Consider the following 22,474-nt stretch of genomic DNA (forward strand, 5'->3'; position numbering starts at 1 on the left):
TTCAACGGCAGCATCGAACAACGTTTCTTGCTGCATTTTATGCAGTCAATTGCATAGTTTAGTTGACTGTAATAAATTTAAGCATATGTCAATCGATGACAGATGGCAGTTCGTCAAAAAGAATAGAGTCTGTCATCGTTGCTTAAAGTTAGGTTGGCATAGATTAAATTTTTGCAAGGCGAAAAGTCAATGTAGCATTGACGGCTGCACTTTCCGTCATCACGTATTGCTGCACAACCCGAATCTCGAGCGAGCCGCAGCTGCACATGTCGGGGTGGAGGACGACGACGACCTGTCATCGTTAGCGGCCGCGCGCCGCGCCGAGCCCACCGCCGCGCTTGTCGTTGTCGAGTCTTCTGCCGCCCCCTACAGCGCCAAGTCTCAGTGTGATGAAGTGCTCACACATACGTCAACTTCCTATACCTCCAGCGCTCCTTCTGATTTGCGACAGTTTTCTCCTAGGCCGTTGCTGAAAGTAGTCGCGGTTACTGTATCCGGCCCGTCTGGCAGCGTAGACACCTACGCCCTATTAGATGACGGTGCCACAGCCACTTTCATTGACACAGAAATCGTGGCCAAATTAGGTGTCACCGGTCCTCAGAAGACCATTCATTTGGACTGCGTGGGTGGCTTACGAAAGGAGACGACGGCGCAGTACGTCGATTTTCATGTGAAAGGTCTGTGACGCTTCCCGTTCCTGGCTAAGCCAATTTCGATGAAATAAAACAAACGAAGACGTCTACAAAAAATATATTATTCGGGCTCAACAGTCCCATAAAACAAAACTGAATTTAATTTCTGAGCAATGAGAGGGTCGTGGGGGTAAAGGCCTGTCTGGTTTTCCTCCGTAGTCCGGTACTCCCCTGCCTGGTCGACGAGCCGAAGACGGGCCCCGGTCGATCAGCGGTGACGGGGGGTGAAGCGACTCGGAGCGGACGAGGAACTTCCCTCGCTCCTTGCCGGGATGATAGGGCCGTGTGCTTATCGTAAAAGTCGCACCCTGTGAATAACACAGGTGTAAGGAACGCTCCTGATTCCTCCGTTCGTCTTGTGAACACCCTGGATACGGGACCGCAACGGGAAGCCGGCATAACAAAAGCGTGTTTGTATTCACAAGCAGAGCGGAGTTACATAAAGCGTAATTAATAAAGCCCTAGGAAGAAACAATGAAACGGAATATAAAACTACCCTCATAAAAATAATAAATCAATGACTTGCAAATTTACCAGTGAATGACTAGCAGTAATTACTTGATAATTTAGATGAATTGGATCAATGTTATTAATAATGTAATAATGAATGACTAGCAGCAATTAATTAATAATTTAGAACAATTGAATAAATAATTTGAATATAATCGATTAGCAGCAATTAAATAATTTGATTTGGATTGATGAGCGATGATAAATAATAATTATGCAAATAATTGAATAACATGAATCCTACAGCCAAACTAATTCTAGCAAGGATAAAACGTTCAACGGGTGATTCTAATAAAAGTGGCATTATAATCTGCCAATGAGTTTTTGAATACAAAGTACATTAAATATACGTTGTTCAGAAAAAATAAAAATTGACATATGTAAACATAGACCTTTTACACCGAGGCCAGGCCATTTTATTTATTTAACCTTATTACTTTAAAAAATAAATAAATGTAAGTACCGATTTTCACTGTAGTCTGTCTTGTCCAAAAGGGACATGCTCCCGGTTTTAGGCCTGTGAATTATTTGTGTACTATTTCACAAATAATATTTTATAATATATTGCAAAAACAATAATACGATATTCATTTAATATTAATACGGTCCTAAAAAAAACATTTTTATACATCAATATTCAAACTCAAAGTTTGTCCAGCGATTTTTTCACTGTAGTCTGTGTGTTTGCATTGTTGGGTCTCACTCACACACGGAGAATGATAGACACACCTTAATCATCGGTAAACATTCGGCCAATATCTGGCTCGCCGCCGTACGGAACGGTTAGAGACCTTCTGTCATAGTTTTGTGGCGATTAGTGATCGAAGGCGGCAAACTGGAGTTTGTAACGGGTATGTTAACTTTACATTGTCTCGATTATTTTATGTTATTTATATGGGACGTTATTAGATAATCATTTTAATGTGATATTATGACGTATTTACTTACGTTATTAAGAGTGGCACATTCATATTTTTGACGGTTTTAGAGTAAATGTCTCTTGAATCCACTTTTCACTTTAATCTGTGTCACTTTAATCTGTAACTGAAGCACAGACTAAAGTGACTCATGGCAGAAAAAAGTGACCTTAAAAATTATTTTATTTAAAAATTGCATATAATTTCTAAGAATAACTTTATGGACTTTTTTGTAAGTAGTACTAACAGTGTTCTACCAAAGTAAATGTAGAGAATTGCTTTTTATTAAACTAAACACTTATAATTTCACTTTGTGTGTCTGTTTATCTATCCGCATTAGATCCATTAGTACTATAGCTGTAATTTTGCGTAAAAAGCAATTACGAATAGGAACATTTTATGGCGAAAATATAAAGAAAATAAAGAGAATGACCAGATGAAGGCGGAATTCAAAAAGGAACGAAACACAGTTAGTGCATTGATCAAAAACACAAAAGAAAAATATTTTTTAAAAGAATTTAAGACATGTGAAAAAGATCCCAAAAAACTGTGGAATTTGATCAATTCACTAGCTACCAACAAAAACAGGGCTTTGCCTATACCACCTAAATTAATTGTCAATGATGCTGTTATAGATGAGCCATATCAAGTCTGTCAGATGTTTAACAAGTTTTTTGCTGATGTAGGAACCGAGCTATCTGATTTAATACCAAAAATACCTCAAAATGAGTCTTATATCTTGACATATAAAGAGAACTTTACGAAATTTAAGATTACCGAATTTAAACCATGTACTATTGATGAAGTAACAAAAATAATTAATAGTCTAAATACTAATTCTAGTACAGGCATTGATAATATTAGTGCTAAATCAATAAAATGCATTGCAGACCTAATAGCACCTAGTCTTGTCAACTGTATTAACCAGTGTCTGAGTTGTGGCGTTTTTCCCGATGATCTTAAAATAGCGAAGATAACACCGATTTACAAGTCGGGAGCCAGAACTGATCCTGGAAATCATCGTCCAATATCTGTTTTGCCTGTTATATCCAAGATTTTTGAAAGAATTCTATACAATAGGCTGGATGATCATCTTAACAATCTAAACTTTATCTCTCAGAATCAATATGGTTTCAAAAAACAGTCAAATACATTGTCAGCAACTATTGACCTTGTTACCAAAATCAAAACCAATATAGACCAGAAAAACTTTGTATTAGGAGTATTTATAGATCTTAAAAAGGCGTTTGACACCGTAAGCCATAGTATTCTTATGCAAAAGGTTGAAAATATTGGTATAACAGGTACAGCTTATAATGTTTTACTGTCATATTTGACAAACAGGACTCAGATAGTAAAAATAGGTGATTATAAGAGCGATCAGATAGGAATTAATTGCGGAATACCGCAGGTATCCATTTTAGGACCATTGCTGTTTTTAATCTATGTAAACAATGTTAGTAATATCGGTTTATCAGCACAAATAACTTTATACGCAGACGATACCTGTTTATTTTATTTTGGGCGTAGTCTTTTTGATCTGACAAATGAAGCACAGACTGATTTACACAAATTTAACACCTGGTGTCAAAGCAATCTCTTAACGATAAATACAAATAAAACCTCTTACATGATATATGCAACTAAAAACAAAAAAATCGGACAGCATCCCACCTTAGTGATTAATAATAAAAGCATACACCGATCTAGTCAAGAAAAATACCTTGGATTGTTGTTGGACGACAAACTCAACTGGAAAAGTCATATCCAGAAAGTAAAGTCTAAGATATCTTCTTTGACTGGAGCAGTAAAAAACTGTGTGGGCTGCATACCGTACAAAGCGCGTCTAATGTTATATAACTCATTAGCAAAATCTCACTTAGATTATCTGATTGAAGTATGGGGCTGTGCTGCAAAAACAAATCTTAAATGTCTGCAAACATCTCAAAACAAACTAATAAAGACCTTATTCAAGTATAGTCGCTTAACAAGAACACGATCACTGTATACGAAAACCAAGCTATTCAATGTAAAACAGATTTATACGTTTTCAACTTGCATGCTCATCAAAAAAATATTGAAGAAGGAAATAAATTCACAAATAACATTTACGAAAAGAACATTTAAGCATAATTTGAGGAACACGAACAAAATAAAAGTATTTAAGCATAGAACTGGCTACGGTAAACGGAATATTTTATCCGAGGGAGCACAAATGTACAATAACCTGCCAAACGATATTAAAGAATGTGAATCTTTAAGTTTGTTTAAAGCCAAGTTAAAAAAATACATGTATGATTATATATATTAAGATCATGGTGGAGTCTATTATAGTTTTAAGAATATTTTTGTATCTCATAGAAGTGAACTGTATGTTCTTATGGGAATAAATGTCTTTAAACCGAAATATAGCTTTTGCAATTTTTTTTTGGAGTGTGTCCCCCTTCCCCCTCTAAAAGTGAAACTATTGGCTTAAAAATTAAAAAAAACAATCATGGTGATCCTGTTTATAACTAAAATTTTTACAGTTTGTAAAAAATCATTCGTATAAAATAGTGGTGTCGTTACTTGTTTAAAACGAATTTTTTCGTGTTATTTTGCCTAGGTACGTTCTTATTTGGCCAGTTTTTACTATCTGATGTCATTCATTTCATCGGAGGGACTGATTTGATTGCATTGTATTGTAATTAAATCGTAATATTTTAGGGCCGACATGTAATGGGGAAACCAAAAACTAAACAAAAGACAAGAGAAGAGAGGTTAGCACGAAAAAGGGAGAACGAAAAGAAAAGATACGAAAAAATAAAAAGAAATCCAGAAGTCTATGCTGAGTTCCAAAGGAAACTTAAAGAACAATATCAGCGAAGAAAACAGGAAGGAAAAATAAAAAATATACATGATTTAGCAAATGTTTTTTGTTTTACGGCTCCATTTTAAAAAGTCGTAAAACAAAAAACATTTGTTTAAGTGGTAGGAGTTTAGGGTTAAAAGGATGCTAGTAAATTACAAATAGCCCTGTATAAAATATGAATAATTTTGAAATAATTTTATTTTCTTATATATGCCTCCAAGAGACTCATATTTTTTTAAGAAATTACATTTAGGGGCTGTTTCACCATCCATTGATTAGCGTTAACCGACGGTTAAATGTGATGCCGTCTCCGTCTATTCGAACAAAACAAATAGAGACGGCATCACACCTAACCGCCAGTTCACACTAATCAATGGATGGTGAAACAGCCCCTTAAACTTATGATACATTTCTTTTCATTTTTGATATAATTCTCTTTAACCTGGTAACTTTTCACTACTAGCCTGTCTAATTTAACTTTAGCCTGCTGCATCAATATTTCAAGAACCCATAACTCTTAAGTTTTTAGGAATACTTTGTTCCCTTTAACATATTTGTAACAAATGAAATACCAAGAAGCTGTTTTTATGCAAAAAAAGTAAAAAAACATATAAATATTTTTTTAAATTAACTTTAGCCTGCCATGCCACTTTTATTAGAATCAGCCCAACACTTTCACTTACCAAAAATTGGGTGCGAGGTAGTACGCGATTAGCGCCGCCGAAGTACGTCGGGGTTTAAATTCGGTGCGTCCACAAACACCGTGACGACTAAATATGTTTTTTTTTTAATTATTTAGAAAATATATATTTTTTTAAGACAATTAAATTTTGTATCAGCGCGCGAGACGACACGTATAGATGACCGTGTGCGCTGCTGGTACGTGCTCGTCGCTGTTGTCTGTTCGCCGTGGACTGACCCGGGGCGGCGGTGAAAGTCACTTCCAGCTTCTATTCAATTAGCAACCGGTTATTAAACCGCGCTGCGAAAGATTATACGCGAACAGAAGCGTTAACTTATTTACATTGAGATATTATGCATTCTGTTTATTTTATTTTATAATTGTAAATAATTTGATTGGACTTTTTTTTTATATTAGTTAATAAGTTAGATTAGATTAAATTTGAATTAAAATAATTGTAAATAAGTTATTAATTAATTTGATAAAATATTATTCTACATCAGTTAGTTAATAAGTTAAGTTAGATTAAATTTTAATTAAAATAGTTATAATTAATTAATTAATTTGTAAATAATTTTATTAAAATAAGAAATAAAGTATGTAACGAGGTCACAACGTTACAGGTCGCAGCTCAAACGAGATTCATTTCGTTCGCAGGGCTAGGGCAATCGCAGGTCTAGGTGCTGCCGGTCAGTGTGTTCGACAGCAGAGCGTAGCCAAATACCCTTACCTTTCCGACATTGCCGATGAGTTTTGTTACGGTGACGTAAAGCCTACTATTATTATCGGTATCGATAACTGGTACCTCACTGTGGCAAAGGCTATACGAAATGGTAGCAAAACTCAGCCGGTCGCTATTCGCACGGCTCTAGGTTGGGTTTTATTCGGTTTTGGCTGTAGTACGACCGCACCGGTTGACTTTGTCAACCACACTTCTCTTTGCGAAACCGAGCTCGGGCAATCGTGCGATCGTTCAGAGTTAGAGCTGTTAATTCGAGAGCAATATAAACTCGACTCTATCGGCATCTCCAAGCATGAAATTCGCTGCGCTAACGACGACCGCGCCGTTGAGATTGTCGAACGCTCGGTTGCACGACGGTCGGTTTCAAGTAGGGTTGCTATGGAAGTCTGACAAATTATTAGTACCTGACAGTTACAAGCTTGCTTTCTCTAGGTTTTTGAATCTAGAGAGAAAGATGACCAAAGACCCTGCCTATGCGCAAAGGTACCGACAGAACATACACGACATGCTTCGGAAGGACTATGCTGAACTGTGCACGGAAGTGTACAACGCCAAGTCAGTAGTTTGGTACTTGCCTCACTTCGGCGTAGTCAATCCGAACAAACCAGGTAAGTTGCGTGTCGTGCATGACGCTGCGGCAAAGTCGCAGGGCTCTTCATTAAACTCATTTTTATTGACGGGCCCAGACCTATTGCAACCCCTTCTGGGAATTTTATTGCGGTTTCGGGAAGGGAGAGTCGCATTAACCGCTGATATTCGCGAAATGTTTCCACAAATAAAAATAAAACTTGAAGATCGAGATGCTCAACGGTTTTTGTGGCGCGACAACCCAACCGAGCCGATAAAGGTCTACCGGATGTCATCAATGATTTTCGGTGCAGCGTCTAGTCCTTTTACAGCTTTGTACATTAAAAATAAAAATGCCACCGAATTTCAGGACAGCTACCCTGATGCAGCCAAAGCCATCGTTCTCGATCATTACATGGACGATTATATGGGCAGTCTAGATACGACAGAGCAGGCGGCACGCCTAGCTGCTGATATCTACGCTGTCCATAAAAACGCGGGCTTTGAGATGCGCAGTTGGGTTTCAAACGTTCTCGAAGCACTGTCGTTGTTGCCGAAGGAGAGTTTGCTAGAGTTGCCTGTAGCAAACGCTAGTTTAGGAGTAGATTTAGGTAGTCTAGCAACGCCTGTTCGCACTTTAGGTCTTATTTGGAGGCCCGCCGCCGATACCATCGGTTTTAATATCGGTGTAACGGAACAGGAGTTGCCCAAAAAATTCACAAAACGTGAAGTGCTAGCGCACGTCATGCTAATTTACGACCCACTCGGCATCCTTGCGCCAATCGTTGTAAGAGGGCGTATTATGTTTTAATGCATGGCGCAAAGGTCTCGACTGGGACGAGAAGCTCTCTCAAAGCGATACTGCCGCGTGGAGCCTCTGGTTTGAGGATTTATTGTCAATCTCCGACTTGCAGATCCCGCGCTGGTACTCAGTGAACGAGCTTCATATAGAGAAATGCGAACTTCACATATTTGCAGACTCTAGTGAATCTGCCTATGCCGCGGTTGCGTACTGGCGATTTCTTTATACTAACGGCTCTGTGAAACTCGCACTAATCTGTAGTAAAGTACGTGTAGCGCCCTTAAAACCAGTGTCCATACCACGTTTAGAGCTCCAAGGTGCTCTTATTGCAGTACGCCTTGCGACGTCGATCTGTGAAGCACACCGATTAAAGGCATCGCGAAGAGTCTTTTGGTCTGACTCCATGACCGTTCTAGGTTGGCTTCGATGTCAAAGAGTGGCACTGGCGGACGACGACTCGATTGAAACGCACGGCGCTAACTCAAGAATGTCGCTGGATCTCAGGCCCTGAATTCCTGCTCTCTTCGGATTGGCCCAGCGAACCGCACGTTGCCCAGACCCTTGGCCAAGACGAATTGAAGCCATCTTTTGTAGTGAATTTCATTAGTGATGTGAACATTGCAGCACCAATTTCAGCCAACCCACGACGTTTTAGCTCTTGGCTTAGGTTGGTGCGTGCCACCGCTGTAGCACATCGCTATTTAACATTACTTCGTAAGCGTAGTCTCCATCAAAGGGGTTTAGACGTAACTAACTTAGTACGATGTGAGGGGGGTTTGTGCACCTTTATGTTTCAGCCCATGAACGCCTCCTCGCAGGCACCACCCCTGGTAGAGTCTGACGTGTTGATGGCAGGCGACATTCGCCTGGCAGAGGCACACGTTCTCCGACAGTCTCAGCTGGACTCGTTTTCGGATGAAGTAGCGCGCCTACGTAGTCAAACTGGCCAACACCTGCCACGTACCAGTCGTCTAGCCAAAAGAGCCCCCGTAATGAGTGATGATGGTTTACTCCGACTGTCCAGTCGCATTGCTGCAGCTTCTGGAGTATCCGAGGATATTAAACACCCTGTCGTCCTCGATGGTAGACACCCTTCTGTTCGCCTTCTTGTGGAGCACCATCACCGTCGCGCCGCCCACGCCAACACAGAGACTGTCGTTAACGAACTTCGACAGCAATTTCACTTACTCAGCCTACGAGAAACTGTCCGATCCGTTGCCTTTAAATGTCAACTATGTCGCATACGTCGTACTGTCACATTCCAGCCGCCAATCGGAAATTTACCTGAAGCCCGGCTGGCCCATCACTGACGTCCGTTTACCTTCGTCGGACTTGATTATTTCGGCTCAATTCAAGTCGCAGTTGGCCGCAGGCGAGAGAAGAGATACGTCGCTCTGTTCACTTGTCTAGTCGTTCGCGCCATACACCTGGAAGTTGTTCACAGTCTGTCTGCTGACGCAGCGATTATGGCCCTGCGGCGTATTGTTGCTAGAAGGGGGACACCTACAGAGATATGGTCAGACAATGGGACCGCCTTTGTTGGTGCCAACAGGGAGCTGCGGACACTCTACGCGAGCGCCACTTCTGACTACGCAGCTAATGAGAAGATCAATTGGCGATTCCTGCCACCATCAGCTCCATTCATGGGTGGAGCCTGGGCGCGCCTCGTGCGCAATGTCAGGACTGCTCTTCGAGTTACCCTCACCGAGCGCGCACCGTCAGACGAGGTACTGTGCACCCTGCTAGCTGAGGCTGAGGCGCTGGTGAATGCGCGGCCGCTCACGCACGTGTCTTCCGATTCCACCAGCGAAGAGGCTCTCACCCCTGCCCACTTCCTGCTTGGCGCGTCATCTGGTCGACCGATTCCTGCGACGATGACGGAAGCAGATCTGCTGAGCAGGAGCAGCTGGCGCAGAGCAATGCGGTTGACGGATCACTTTTGGCGACGCTGGATCCGTGAATATCTACCCACTCTAGTACCGAGATCAAGCAACGGAGAAGCTCCGAACATAGCAGTAGGAGATCTGGTCCTCATTGCTGATGGCAATTTGCCTCGAGGATCATGGCCCAGAGGACGAGTGACGGCGTTGTTCCCTGGCAGAGACGGCATAGTCAGAGTGGCGGACGTGGCAACTACAGCAGGCGTGCTTCGTCGCCCCCTTAAAAAGTTAGTTCGGATCCCAGCTAACTAAAAGGGGGACAAATGTGCCGAAGGCACAACCTTTTTTAAGTGAATTTATGTTTTTATACTTTTTTACCAATTTTGAATAATTTTGTATGTTCTATTTGTCAGTCTGATTAAAGATACGTACGAGTTAACACGTGTTTTGCATTTAGTAGGCTCGCAGACCCTTAAGGCCCAGTTTTAGCCCTTAAGGCACCAGACCGTAACAGCCGTATTGTATCAAAAAGTCAATCATTGTCATATGGGCGTTTGTCACCAACGCTTTATTAGTGCACAAACAAAAACACAACGGAAATGTTGCGCTTACCCACATTACTTATTATATTACATAGTTACTAAACGAAATCCTCATTTAATAAAACATTTGGGAAACATTGTACATACAACGAAATGAATATTACGCCAACCAAAACATTCTAGTCACCGAAAGTTGGCATTTTAAAAAGTGACTTTATAGCAAACAGACTAAACGTAGTTGGTAACTGTGAGGTTGGTAAATAAAACCAAACATTTTGATAAGTTGGCGAGTGATCATTCGGCGAAATGAAACTCTGCGAAAAGTTGGTTGGGAACTAATATTCGGCGAATAAATTTTCTGCAAAAATGAGAGAACCTAATATTAAGGGTTAAAATTAAATTGTTAATCTTACTAATGTAATAAGTACAAAAGTTTATTTTTGTGTGTGTGTGAGTGCGTGCGAGTGAGTGCGAGTGAGGATGGACGATGGAACATAAACGATGGACGATGGACCTTGGTCGATGGACTAAATAGACGATGGATGAAAGACGATGGATGATGGACGACGGACGATGGACGGTGGAGGATGGACGACGGACGACGGCGGACGAAGGACGACGGAAAACGATGGACGACGACGGATGACAGACGACGTACGACCGACGACGGACGACCGACGACGGGAGACGGACGACGACGGACGTTGGATGACGGAAGTTCGACGGGCGAGGACCGACGAAAGACGATTGAAGTTGATGACGGACGAAAGTTTGACGACGGACGACGGAAGTTCGACGACGGACGACGGAAGTTCGTCAACGGAAAACGCCGGACGACGACGGATGACGGACGACAGACGGCGGACGACCGACGACGGAAGACAGACGATGGATGACGAAAGACGACGGGATTCCGACGACGGACGACAGAAGACGGACGACAGACGACGACGGACGACAGAAGTTCGACGAACGGCGGACAGGACCGACGAAAGACGACGGAAGTTCGACGACAGATGGAAGTTTGAGACAGAAAATAGCAGAGTCCACTGTGAGACTTGCTACTATCTTCAAATGGATTGTTCGCGTGGTCATGCAGGTAAAAAGGGCTACCCAACATTTTTCACTGTGCCAGCCGTCTGCTACTTTGACTGGACCGAAGCAGTCTAAGCCAATGTTGGTGAATGGGCGCACGTGGTGGTCAAGCCGAACGTTCGGCAAGTCACCCAACAGTGGTATTTGTGGCGTTGCTCTTCACTTCGTGGTACATAACATGGATTGTCTGGCTACTGTAGTAACTGCGCTGCGGCACCGTAATATTCAAAAACGCTGTTTCAATTCGTTACAAACGAGTTCATTAAATCTATGTGCAGCCTTAACATGGTAGCGGCGTATCTGAAGTCGAGCAGCAGGGTGACATCAAGGGCCATCAAGAAAGATCGGCGATGCAGTGTCGTAGTCAATGTTTCTCATAAATATGATGTGGCTATCTATCCTAAGCAATCCGGTTCGAAGGACCAGAAAATGTTGCGAAATTAAGAAAACATAAAGAGATAGCTTAATAAAGAGCACTGACAAAGCCTGACACAACTCATTCATTTTATTCATATTATCTTTTACGCAGTTATTTTTGTTTTATAAAAAATAACATACAAAAAAAGTTTGCAACAATTACTGAAGAGCGTTTATACCTGCTGAGCTGGCAACGTTGCATTTTTGTTAGTTTTTCTCGATTATTTCATAAAAAATTAATGAAAATTAAAAATGTTGTCTGATAGAACACTTCTTAATATATAAGTTAACGTGTCTACTCCAATAATTATTAGTTATAGACTTTTATCTTCTTTAAAAACCGTTCAAAAACATTAATTAGTTTTTAAAGAATATAAAAGTCTATCACGTCATGTAATATCGATGGCAGCAAAGTAGATACGGACATCTACATTTAAAAAAAATGTTTTTTTTTACAAAAAATAACCTTATTTCAACCATATCTACAAGTCTGTTAAAATTATTTCAAATTTCAAAATAATGTAGTAAATTTGGCACGTAAAAGAAAACATCTACACTAGCTTTTAAAAAAACATCGCAGTAGAAACGGACATTTGAATTTATTAGTATTATTATTCCCTTTTTTTTAATAAATGGCGTCTGTCCAATGGGACAATTTTGCCAGCGTCAAGGTTGAGAGCTACAGATGATACTCGATCCGTCGTTTTTTTTTTAAATAAACAAAGTAGGTACGGCGCTGTGCTGTCAAGTGGCCGGTAGGGTTAGTTCGGGATACCTACAACAACAACAAAAATTGTTAACTACTTATGAGACATATACTGGTTAGATAGAACAATTCTATGAACTATGTCGATGACCTTAGTTCTGTGTCGGATAGTCTCGTTGCGCATTTTATCCTTCAGAAAAACTCGGAGCATAGCTCGTTCCATAGCTCGCAGAGGCACGTTTCATTCAACTCCATATGTCATGACGGTTAGGACGCACTAATTAAAAACTTTCGTTTTCAGACATTACGGTATAAGAAAACTTGACATAATTTTCCGAATGCTGCCCAGCCCAGCTGAATCCTCCTCTTGGCCTTCTTCTCAAAGTTGTTTCTACCTCAGGCTACTGTTACATTATGCTCGTTACTAGCATACTAATAAGCATGCTCATAAGCATGCTAGTACCTGCTGTACCTGTATGACACAGAGAAAGCATGCTCAGTAGTAGCACGTCCCTATGCACACATGCTAGTAGGTAGCATTTGCTCAATAGTAGCATGCTTTCGTGCTAGTAACTAGCATGTGTTGGTACCTTAACTGAAAAATCTGGCCGAGGTAGGTCTGTACTCCGAAACAACATCAAGAAGATTTCCACTAACGATGACAGGCCTCTGATCAATGTGGCCATTGATGACAATTTTGGAATTATCCACATTCATTATAGCATTATATTGTTTATACTATTAAGATTATAGTACATACTGTTTTATTTTTACAGTTTATATTGTTTTGTTTTGGTATATATTTTGTTTTTTGATTACTTGTACCTACTGTTGATTTATTTAATATAGTTGCGTAATACTATAAAAAATAACTTAGTTTTTTGAGTACGAAAAAACAATTATGAATAAGTAAGCAATTTTTTATTTTATTTTAACATACCTATTTTGCGTGTTTTGAAACGAAATAAATGAATTTATATGATAGACAGGATGAAGTTGAGTGGTAGATAACTTCATTTTATAAAATGAATAAAATGATTAATGCAAAGTACCTAAATAAAGACATCTACAAAATTTTATCAAAAAAAGGGTGAATACTCGTTGCGTGTTGTTCAGATTATCTCTAAACACTCCTCTAAGTTTTATTGGAGATTATTACCTTAGCTTATTCGATTTTTATAACTGAATAGGCGTTTGTTTTATTACAACGCATAAACGGGTATCAGGCAGATGACTTTCTCTACTTTTAAGCTCTTTCAAAGTAAAAAAAGACATCTACAATTTTTCATTAAAATAATGCTACAGAAATAAAATCTGTTAAACAATCAACAAAGAACATTATTTTAATGCATCATAGAAAATTACCTATTACTGCATATATTCAAGGGCCAGATTTTTTGCCGCTCAGTATAATATTTATGGTCACGCGGTTATACAGGGTGTCTTTGACCATGGGAATTTATATTCAAGGTTCGATTCTACTCGCATAACTGAGCTACATTTGTTCGGCAGATTTTTAAAAATATGACTACTATTTTTTTTTTCATATACATTAAATGTCATTTTCAATGCATTCAATAAAATACTAAATTGATAACTCGTTGATAGATGTTTATCTTAGGGATGGCAAATAAATGTCAAAAAATATTTAAATGCCCCCGTATCAAGACACAGCGATAGCACCGCCATGTCCGATACACTGCTTTAACGATTAAACTTTGAAGATCAATTAATAATCTAAATTCAAGTTATTTGAAAATGTTACAAACAAAAGTAGTTTAGTTATGCCAGTAGAATTGAACCTTGAACTTAAAGCCCCCATGGTCAGGGACGTTGGCGTTGAATCTATGAACCCGACTATATGATTTTACAATACTTCAGAAAGACAAAAGTACCAATGTCTTAACAAAAGAGGACGAGAATTAACTTCTAAGGTACTACTTAAAACACGGACGAAGAATACGAAAGCGGACAAATTAAAATGCACAATAGCGGTCTTGAAGCAAATAAATATATAAAAGAAGCACAAAAGTAATTTCAGGGCGAACAAAGGAACCCACTGCAGGGAGGGCTGATTTGTTTAAAGTTTGGCTTTTATTCGGATTTTTATTGAAACTTGCTTTGGAAGACAGAACACTGAAACCTTTGTTACCTATCTGATATTCTCCGCAGTTTTGTTTTAGAATAGAATATAATAAATTATTATATCTGATAACAATGATCCATGACAATATTAAATGTGGGTGCCGCTCGAAGGATATAACAACAATTGATATAATGCGACAATTGATATAATTGACGACCGGATGGCCAAGTGGTTGGAGAACCTGACTACGAAGCTTGAGGTTCCGGGTTCGATTGCCGGCCGGGGCAGTTATTTGTATGAATAATACGAATGTTTGTTCTCGGGTTTAGGATGTTAAATATGTATTTAAGTATGTATTTATCTATCTAAGTACGTTTATCCGTTGCCTAGTATCCATAGTACAAAATATACTTAGTTTGGGACTAGGTCAATTGGTGTGAAGTGTCCCATGATATATATATATATATATCATGGGACACATATTATTAATTTTCATTTGATATTATCTTAAAAACTAAACTTATTTCTATTGTTATTAAAAAGCTATTACAAAACTAAATATAAACTAAACTAAAATTACAAAGCAAAAATGTCGTCCAGATTTTCCGCCACAGGCATTGACCCCAAGACACTCGCAGCATTACCCCTCTCTGAACTGTTATTCCTAATCTTTGTGAGAGGTAATATAAGTACCATCAGCCAAATATGTGGTCTACCTCCCTAAAGATGATAATCGTATGCATGTCATAAAACAATAATGCCAATAGACGTGTCTGTCAACATAAAAGTTCGACTTTAGCGTCATATTCATTTGATAGGAACTTGTTTAAAAATTGGTAGACCACTGATTTGGCAGATGGTACCTACTTTTACTTGTGAATGTATAAGACACTTTTATCTCGATTGCAAAGTCTCAGATCTAAATATATTTTTTAAATCCACGAAAAAACTATTTCAGTTTGTCATTGAGTAAAAAGACCAGTTTGAGCCCTTTTCACGTCAACGTGAAGTGTGAATTTGGGACGAAAGAGGCGTATCTGTACATTTTTACCACGTGCAGATTTCCAGCCCACGCATTCCAAGCTGTGCAATCTCACGAGCCGGTAACGAGGAACATAAACAAGTGATAAACATAAACTTTTACACCGCTTACATTGTTCCGTGTAGCTGTAAGGACACTTAGGATACGGATCGCATTTTAGAGCAGATGGGCTACGTGTGCTGCTTAGCTTTGTTTGTACAGCGATAAGTGGAAACTGGCGAGAGGTGAAAAGGGTCAGAGTTACATTTCAGATCGTGGAGCGAAACAGATCGTAAGTTTTAGTTCAAACGGTGCAATGTAATGCTATTTGCGAAATTTTTGTTTTTTTCTTGGTTTTTATGGTTGCTTCCCAAATGCTTCCCATGGTCCGTGATTTTAGAGGTCGATGGGATCCATCCACTTAATTCAATTAACATTTATGTTTTATATAATGAACATTATTAGTGTTTTAGTTGACATGGTGACGTCTGTAACCGCATAATTGAACTTAAATGCTAACTAGTGATCCAATGGTTAGAAAACTTAAATATATGAAATAGATTCGTAACATTTCTTTTAGGACATTACTTGGTTGACATGAAAATCCATCACGACATTAATCATGCGAATGTTTACAGTGAGTCAGGAATGAAATATTCGTCTGTAAGAAAAACTATAAGTCTATTCAACGCCAAATGATATCATTTGTAGCTGTTGGTTCAAGCTCCAAAAAAATGTTCAGAATAACGAAATCTGGCTCAAATGGTCCGGAAAAATGTTGCTGATTCTGAATGTAAAATATTTATAACTCAATTCCGCGAAAAAGGTCGCTTGAACCAATTTGCCTTCCAACCATCAATATTAACGATATAGAGTGATCAAAAAGTGTAAAATACATTGACTGAAAACGTTTCACTTTAAAACTCAAACTCAGACACACAACATTTATTGACAACAAAAACACACTACATCACAACAAAAACACAGTAAAAATAGGAGAAGAGAGAAAAATTAGAGACGTTGTGCTGTAGTGTGATGCCAAAAGGACTCAGCTTAGCATGTGCCGTAGCCCTGTAACCAGAGCTGCAGCGCTGGTTTTCAGCTGAACGCCATATATTTATATTGAGTCATCTTTGTCTTTTAACAATAAATGATACAGAATGTTCGCTTAAGATTTTTATTCAGTCAAATCTTCTTCAATAACTGATAAGATGTATTTACGTTTGAATCTTCACCATTATTTGTTATTTCCCTAACATCAACTTGCATTGCTTGCTATCAACATCAACCGCCATTTTAGTGAGAATTCCCTCCTACGGCTAATTCCCTTCAAATTGACTTTAATCGCAGGTCTTAACGAGCCTCGGAAAAATATCAAAATCGTCCAAATTACCCAATCTGACATGACCCAATTTCCCATAAGTTAAGTACCCCATTTAAACATATATTAACGCGGGTACTTTCAACGCACGCCGTTTGATGCGAGTAATTCTATTATCATACGAGGGTCGTAAAACGTGATAAAGGATATCACGAACAGTCTCGTAGATTAGAATGAGATGTACTAAAATAAGAATAGGTACATATCTAATCTATCCGAAATGTCGACAGAAAAGATTTAAATGGGCGCTAGTTTTTTCGACATTTGTACGTTCTTGTTATAGCCAGTTATAGCCTCAATATTTTGACTTTGGCTTGACGTTGAATTTGATTGAAATTTTTATTTTTATTTCGGATTTTCCATGATTTTCATAATATTTTGTAAGTCCCAATTTATACCTAGGTTCTGTCAAGAAGTTATTTTTGATCTGCTTATTTCTTCTTTAGTTAAGACTAATATTTAAATTTATTTTTTATCATAATAGTAGTAGTATATAGTTTATTTATATATTGTTGCGTGTCAAACTATTTATATGTATTGTCTATTTGGTTACTTTTATATATATTTGTTGTATTGTTCTAGTCTTCTTTCGCAAATTGCACAACCTGCTAAAACCTAGTTCTCACTTCTTTTTTGTTTGAAGATATCGCTCTGAAGCGGCAAGGCTGCCTATTACTTACCTCCTAATTTTCTCTCTGTGTACCTGTCTTCTGTTTCGCTTTCTTTTGTGGCCTTCAATAAAGAGTCATTGTAGATGGGCCTCCAGAAATACAATCTGCCAGATTTCATTGAGCACCAGTGGTTTAGGGAGTGTGTGTGTTGTCTAGTAATCAGGCAGTTACTTTACTGTTTTAAATGTTTAGTTCAGAATAATGTTTTTTTAATAGACGCCCTGCTCCTGTGTTAACTCAAACAATTTATTCCGTTGTCTCCCTATATTCAGTTTAAGATCAGACGATCCAATTTTACATATCAACGGGTGCACCTAACAAAACAGTGTTAAATTTAATTTCACATCAGATCTCCGCCTCAAAGTCTGTTAAGTCAAAGTTGTTATTACGTCGGGTAACGAATTTCTAACAAGCATTTGTTGGATAAATCAGTGAATGGTTAAGGCTTTCCTCTTTTATATAAAACTGAAGAATATTATGTTTTCAATAAGAGATTTTGTAGTTACTGGTCGTGCTATTTTTGTCATCGAAAAAAATCTTCATCCTACCCCAGGCATTAATTTATATTTAACTAAGACCTAATTAATTGAATAACACGCTTTCCTGTATGATGAAGACCATAAATGACGACAAGACAAGGATAGAGTGAGAGGACACACACACACACACACACACACAAAGAGAGAGAGATAATGACATGAGATGAAGTCAAAAACCCGCAGATGTAAGCCAATCTACAATTTACGTCAAATGTTTACAGAACAGTCTACATGCGACAAAAATATTGCTCTTACAAAATCTCTGTATTCGTTTTTTAAGGTTACATTTAATTTTCATGGACGGATCGTTTTTCCGAGTGACCTTGCTGCAGCTGATTTCCCTCGGGAACTCGCTCTAGTAATCATTTTCCACTCGTTTTATACTAAGCCGTGATATTTGGTAATTTCGACCAGAATACTTTCCACTTGGCGGCCTTCTCGACTGGCTTCTACAATAGAGCCTTCAAGAAAGTAGTTTAGTTACCGGGTACCTTTAATAGGTGAAAATGAATTAAAACATAGATGAATTAGAACGTAACACTATTAGGAAAATATTTTTAGAAATCTACAATTTCGTAAATTTAAGTATATTTAATTAAGGTTTTTTAGATTAGTTCTTTTTGTCTTCCTGTTAACTGTTACGTGCAATAAAGAGATTTTATATGAAAAAAAAATCGTAAAAGTACTCCTATTTATAAGTTTTAATTCATACTTTGGCACTAAAAAGAATATCGACTCTTTTGTCAAAGAGAAAGAAAGAAAATACATTATTCACAACAACACAAGACGCAAAAATATTATTACGAGTACTAATAGACAACACGTTGAACGTGTCATTGTGGTTGCGAATTGGACACTGGCTCAGCATAATTCGTTAAAATACCGCAGCGCTGATTTTCGGTGACCCTCGGACCGCTATATAAAGATATACCGCACACTATTTTTTTTTCTAATAATGTGTTTACAGTTAGTGAGTTAGTTTGCAATAATTACTATACGAGTATAAGGGGCTGTTTCACCATCCATTGATTAGTGTTAAGTGACGGTTAAATGTGATGCCGTCTCCGTCTATTCGAACAAAACAAATAGAGACGGCATCACATTTAACCGTCACTTAACACTAATCAGTGGATGGTGAAACAGCCCCTAAGACTACAAGAATAGGTAATTTTGTTGACTAGGTAAAATATATATCTTACTGACTAAAAAATAAGAGGTAAATAATATGAAGGTATTGACTGAAAATCAGTGGCACATAATTACTGCAGCGTAATGCTGAGTCAAGTTCCTTTTCGACACCATCAAATTATTTTAAATTTGACGTCGATCGAAATAAAGCTATGTCTATGTCTATAACTGTGTATTAATGAATTAATACACAGTGCAATTAGGAAGAACTCCATGTGATGGAGTGACGGTCCTTTAATAAGACAAGGGTTTTGTTTGTCGCTATATCTACGTCTACAGGGTGTAACATTCATATCGGTCAGTATGGGAATGTCTGAAACTATGACACATACGAAGATCTGTTCTTAGGAACCATGTCATCGATTTTAGTAACAAGGAAAACGCATTCATGCATTTAAAAAAAAACTTGTTGTCAGCTCGGGAATCGAACCTGGACGATTGAAAAATAAAACGACATTATTAAAAAACATTTTATTCATTCTAGATACATAGCATCAACATTTATTGCTTATGACCTACTCTACCGATATCCAAATATAAATATTTAATGTATGTTTTATTTTTCAAAATGACCGGGTTCGATTCCCGAAAAGAATTTTATGATTGTTTTGTCACAAATACATTTATTTTGCCCTTTTTAGTGACTTACTATGATATTCTGCATTATTAGAACATTACGTTTGGAAAGTTGGGTTGTAACTCAGACATACAATTCTCTTTGTAAGTATACAATGTTAGTATAATAAGGAGTTATGTCGAGGAATAAAAATTTAAATAGTAATACAATTTTTTTCATGGCATTGCGACAAAGGTAGTTTGAGAGGACTATGGCGTAACTAAAGTTGGTATTTTATTCACCCCAGTGCACCCTTACTTACAATGTTTTTCCATGCCCTAACTTTTAAATGCAAAATGAAAATGATTTCATTTCTTGCAACAATTATGACTGTAATTCAAAATTGTCAAAAAGTGAGTTACGATGATATTCCTTGCAGGTGTCGATCTTCGTATGTCTTATGGTTTCAGACTTTCCCATACTGACCGATATGAATATTACACCCTGTAGGTATATAACTTCACGGAAATGTCAGTAGCATGACCCGCGAAGCGGATATTTCAAACATGGCGCGGTATCCGTCGGCTTGCATTCATGCAATGCGACGTCGAGCTTAAGATGACATTTAATATCACTCCCGATTCTACATAAACGTTTCATGAATTGAAAATGCTAGCAAATATGCATGAAGTAAACTGAGTTCCGTACTTTTCCAGATTTGGTAGTGTTTACGTGGACGACTTTGTAGTTATACTTTCTAGTTCATATATTTGATGTATTTCATTTTTAGAATCTCAGAATGAGAGGACGCCTGTGCCCAGCAGTGGGACGTATATAAGCTAAGATGATGACGATGAGGATGAAAATTATGAAAGATAACATTACAATATCCTCTAGCATAATATTATATCCTTCATATAACACAAGACTGTTTCATGCCATCTCGTACTTTGTGTCACGCCATAAAACTTCTACGAGCCAGCATTTTAAAGCAGCAAGCACCACTTAGCGTCGCTCTACTTTAGATCGTCCATGGATATTAAATTCCAAATCGTTACGCCTAGTAGTTGTGAAAGAGCTCTAGTGGTTTATTCCAAGACGCAGTTTCGTGAAATCTTGTTAGCGCGAAACGAAGCATCCTCCAGAGACAGTTTGGAGAATTGGAACGCTTAACTTCGAATTTAGGTGGTATCTTAGGACATGCATGCATCGGTCACATTCTAATTTTGGTATCAGTTCAATCAATAATAGATTTTCTGTCATACACATCAGTCCGACAATCAGTCTTGACAGAGTGGCAGTAATGAAGTAATGAAGCATATGTACATTATTATTATTACTCTGCCCAAGAGGTGATAAACATCATGCATAATGCCCGGGCAATATAATTATTTGAACAGCTTTATAAATGTCACGAAAAAATGTTTTTTTCTTTCTTTCTTTCTTTCAAATTGCTATTGATATTGGTCATTTTTCATATGCCCGTGTGTAATAATGACCGATTTATCACTTGGTCCATAACATATATACCAAAATTGCGTAAAATGGGTTTGTCGGTTTGAGCGTGAAGAGGAGGCGTGAAGAGTTAACAAACAGATACATTTTCGCATATAACAGTATGGATAGTATAACTAAATCCAAACTAATATTATTGTGCTGTGTTTAGAAGCGTAGAAAATATTTAAAATATTTATATAAATGCAAAAGTAATTAAGCCACCCACCCATATCAAAAAACGTCTCGTAGAATTATTTTTTTTGAAGAAAACAGCTTGGGGCTTGTAATATTTTCTACGCTACTAAACACAGCACATGCTCCTAGCAAAAGGTTCCCATTTATCACTAGTTCCGTGGAAATGTTGACTTTTACAAATTAGTACATTAAACATTAGTACATTTTCCTGTTATCGCGCGGCTTAAGGAAGACACACATCTTCTCCTAATTGTGAGCTTTTAGTGCCATTAAACAAATTGATTTTGTTAATTACCGCTAGTGTCTTCAGGAAAATGGATACGAGGATATTTCACAGTGGAGCTGCGGGTGCATCTATGCAGTAAGTCAGTTTGAGATCAAAGGAGATCGACGTTCTGACGGTGTATATTTGTGAGAAAAAGAAAGAAAAAGAGATTTATTTTGGCTCTATAAGTACCACCAACTTACAGTAATAAGACTAAAACTAGTACTAAAACTAAGTTACTTGGTGACGCGATTGGATACCAAAAGGGGCCTCCACTCAGCATGTGTTGCCACACATTATGTGCAGTAACGCTAGTTTACTGTACAGCCCAAACGTTAAATATGTATATTGTGTAGTTTTAAATGGTCCTACTTTCAAGATGAATCATGGTAAGACTGGTAATGGTAATAATGGTAAGAATTTGGTTGTCATATCTGAGTCTTTTACTCTAAAATCAGTCTAAGTATGCTATGATAAGTCGAAACCAGCTTTTTACTGAAAAAGAGGGTTATATAATATGCCGGTTTTTTTCTCTGACTCTATTTCATGGTGACAGATAAAATTAAAGTGTGAAAAATGGAGGGTACTGATTTTTAACAATAATTCATATTAGTTACGTGTTAAGGGAAACTATTTTATTTATAAATTTAGAATAATTATCTTCATCGTCAT

General features: G+C 38.0%; 1 protein-coding gene across 1 annotated transcript; it reads left to right on the plus strand.

The window, feature by feature from the left end:
- The first annotated feature begins 9,229 nt into the window (after positions 1–9,229).
- LOC141442547 (uncharacterized) lies at positions 9,230–9,955 on the plus strand. The gene has a single exon (XM_074107566.1). The coding sequence runs from the start codon at positions 9,230–9,232 to the stop codon at positions 9,953–9,955; it is 726 nt and encodes a 241-aa protein (XP_073963667.1).
- The last annotated feature ends 12,519 nt before the right edge of the window (positions 9,956–22,474 follow it).

Source organism: Choristoneura fumiferana, chromosome 25, assembly GCF_025370935.1.
Source record: "Choristoneura fumiferana chromosome 25, NRCan_CFum_1, whole genome shotgun sequence".
Classification (NCBI taxonomy): Eukaryota; Metazoa; Arthropoda; class Insecta; order Lepidoptera; family Tortricidae; genus Choristoneura; species Choristoneura fumiferana.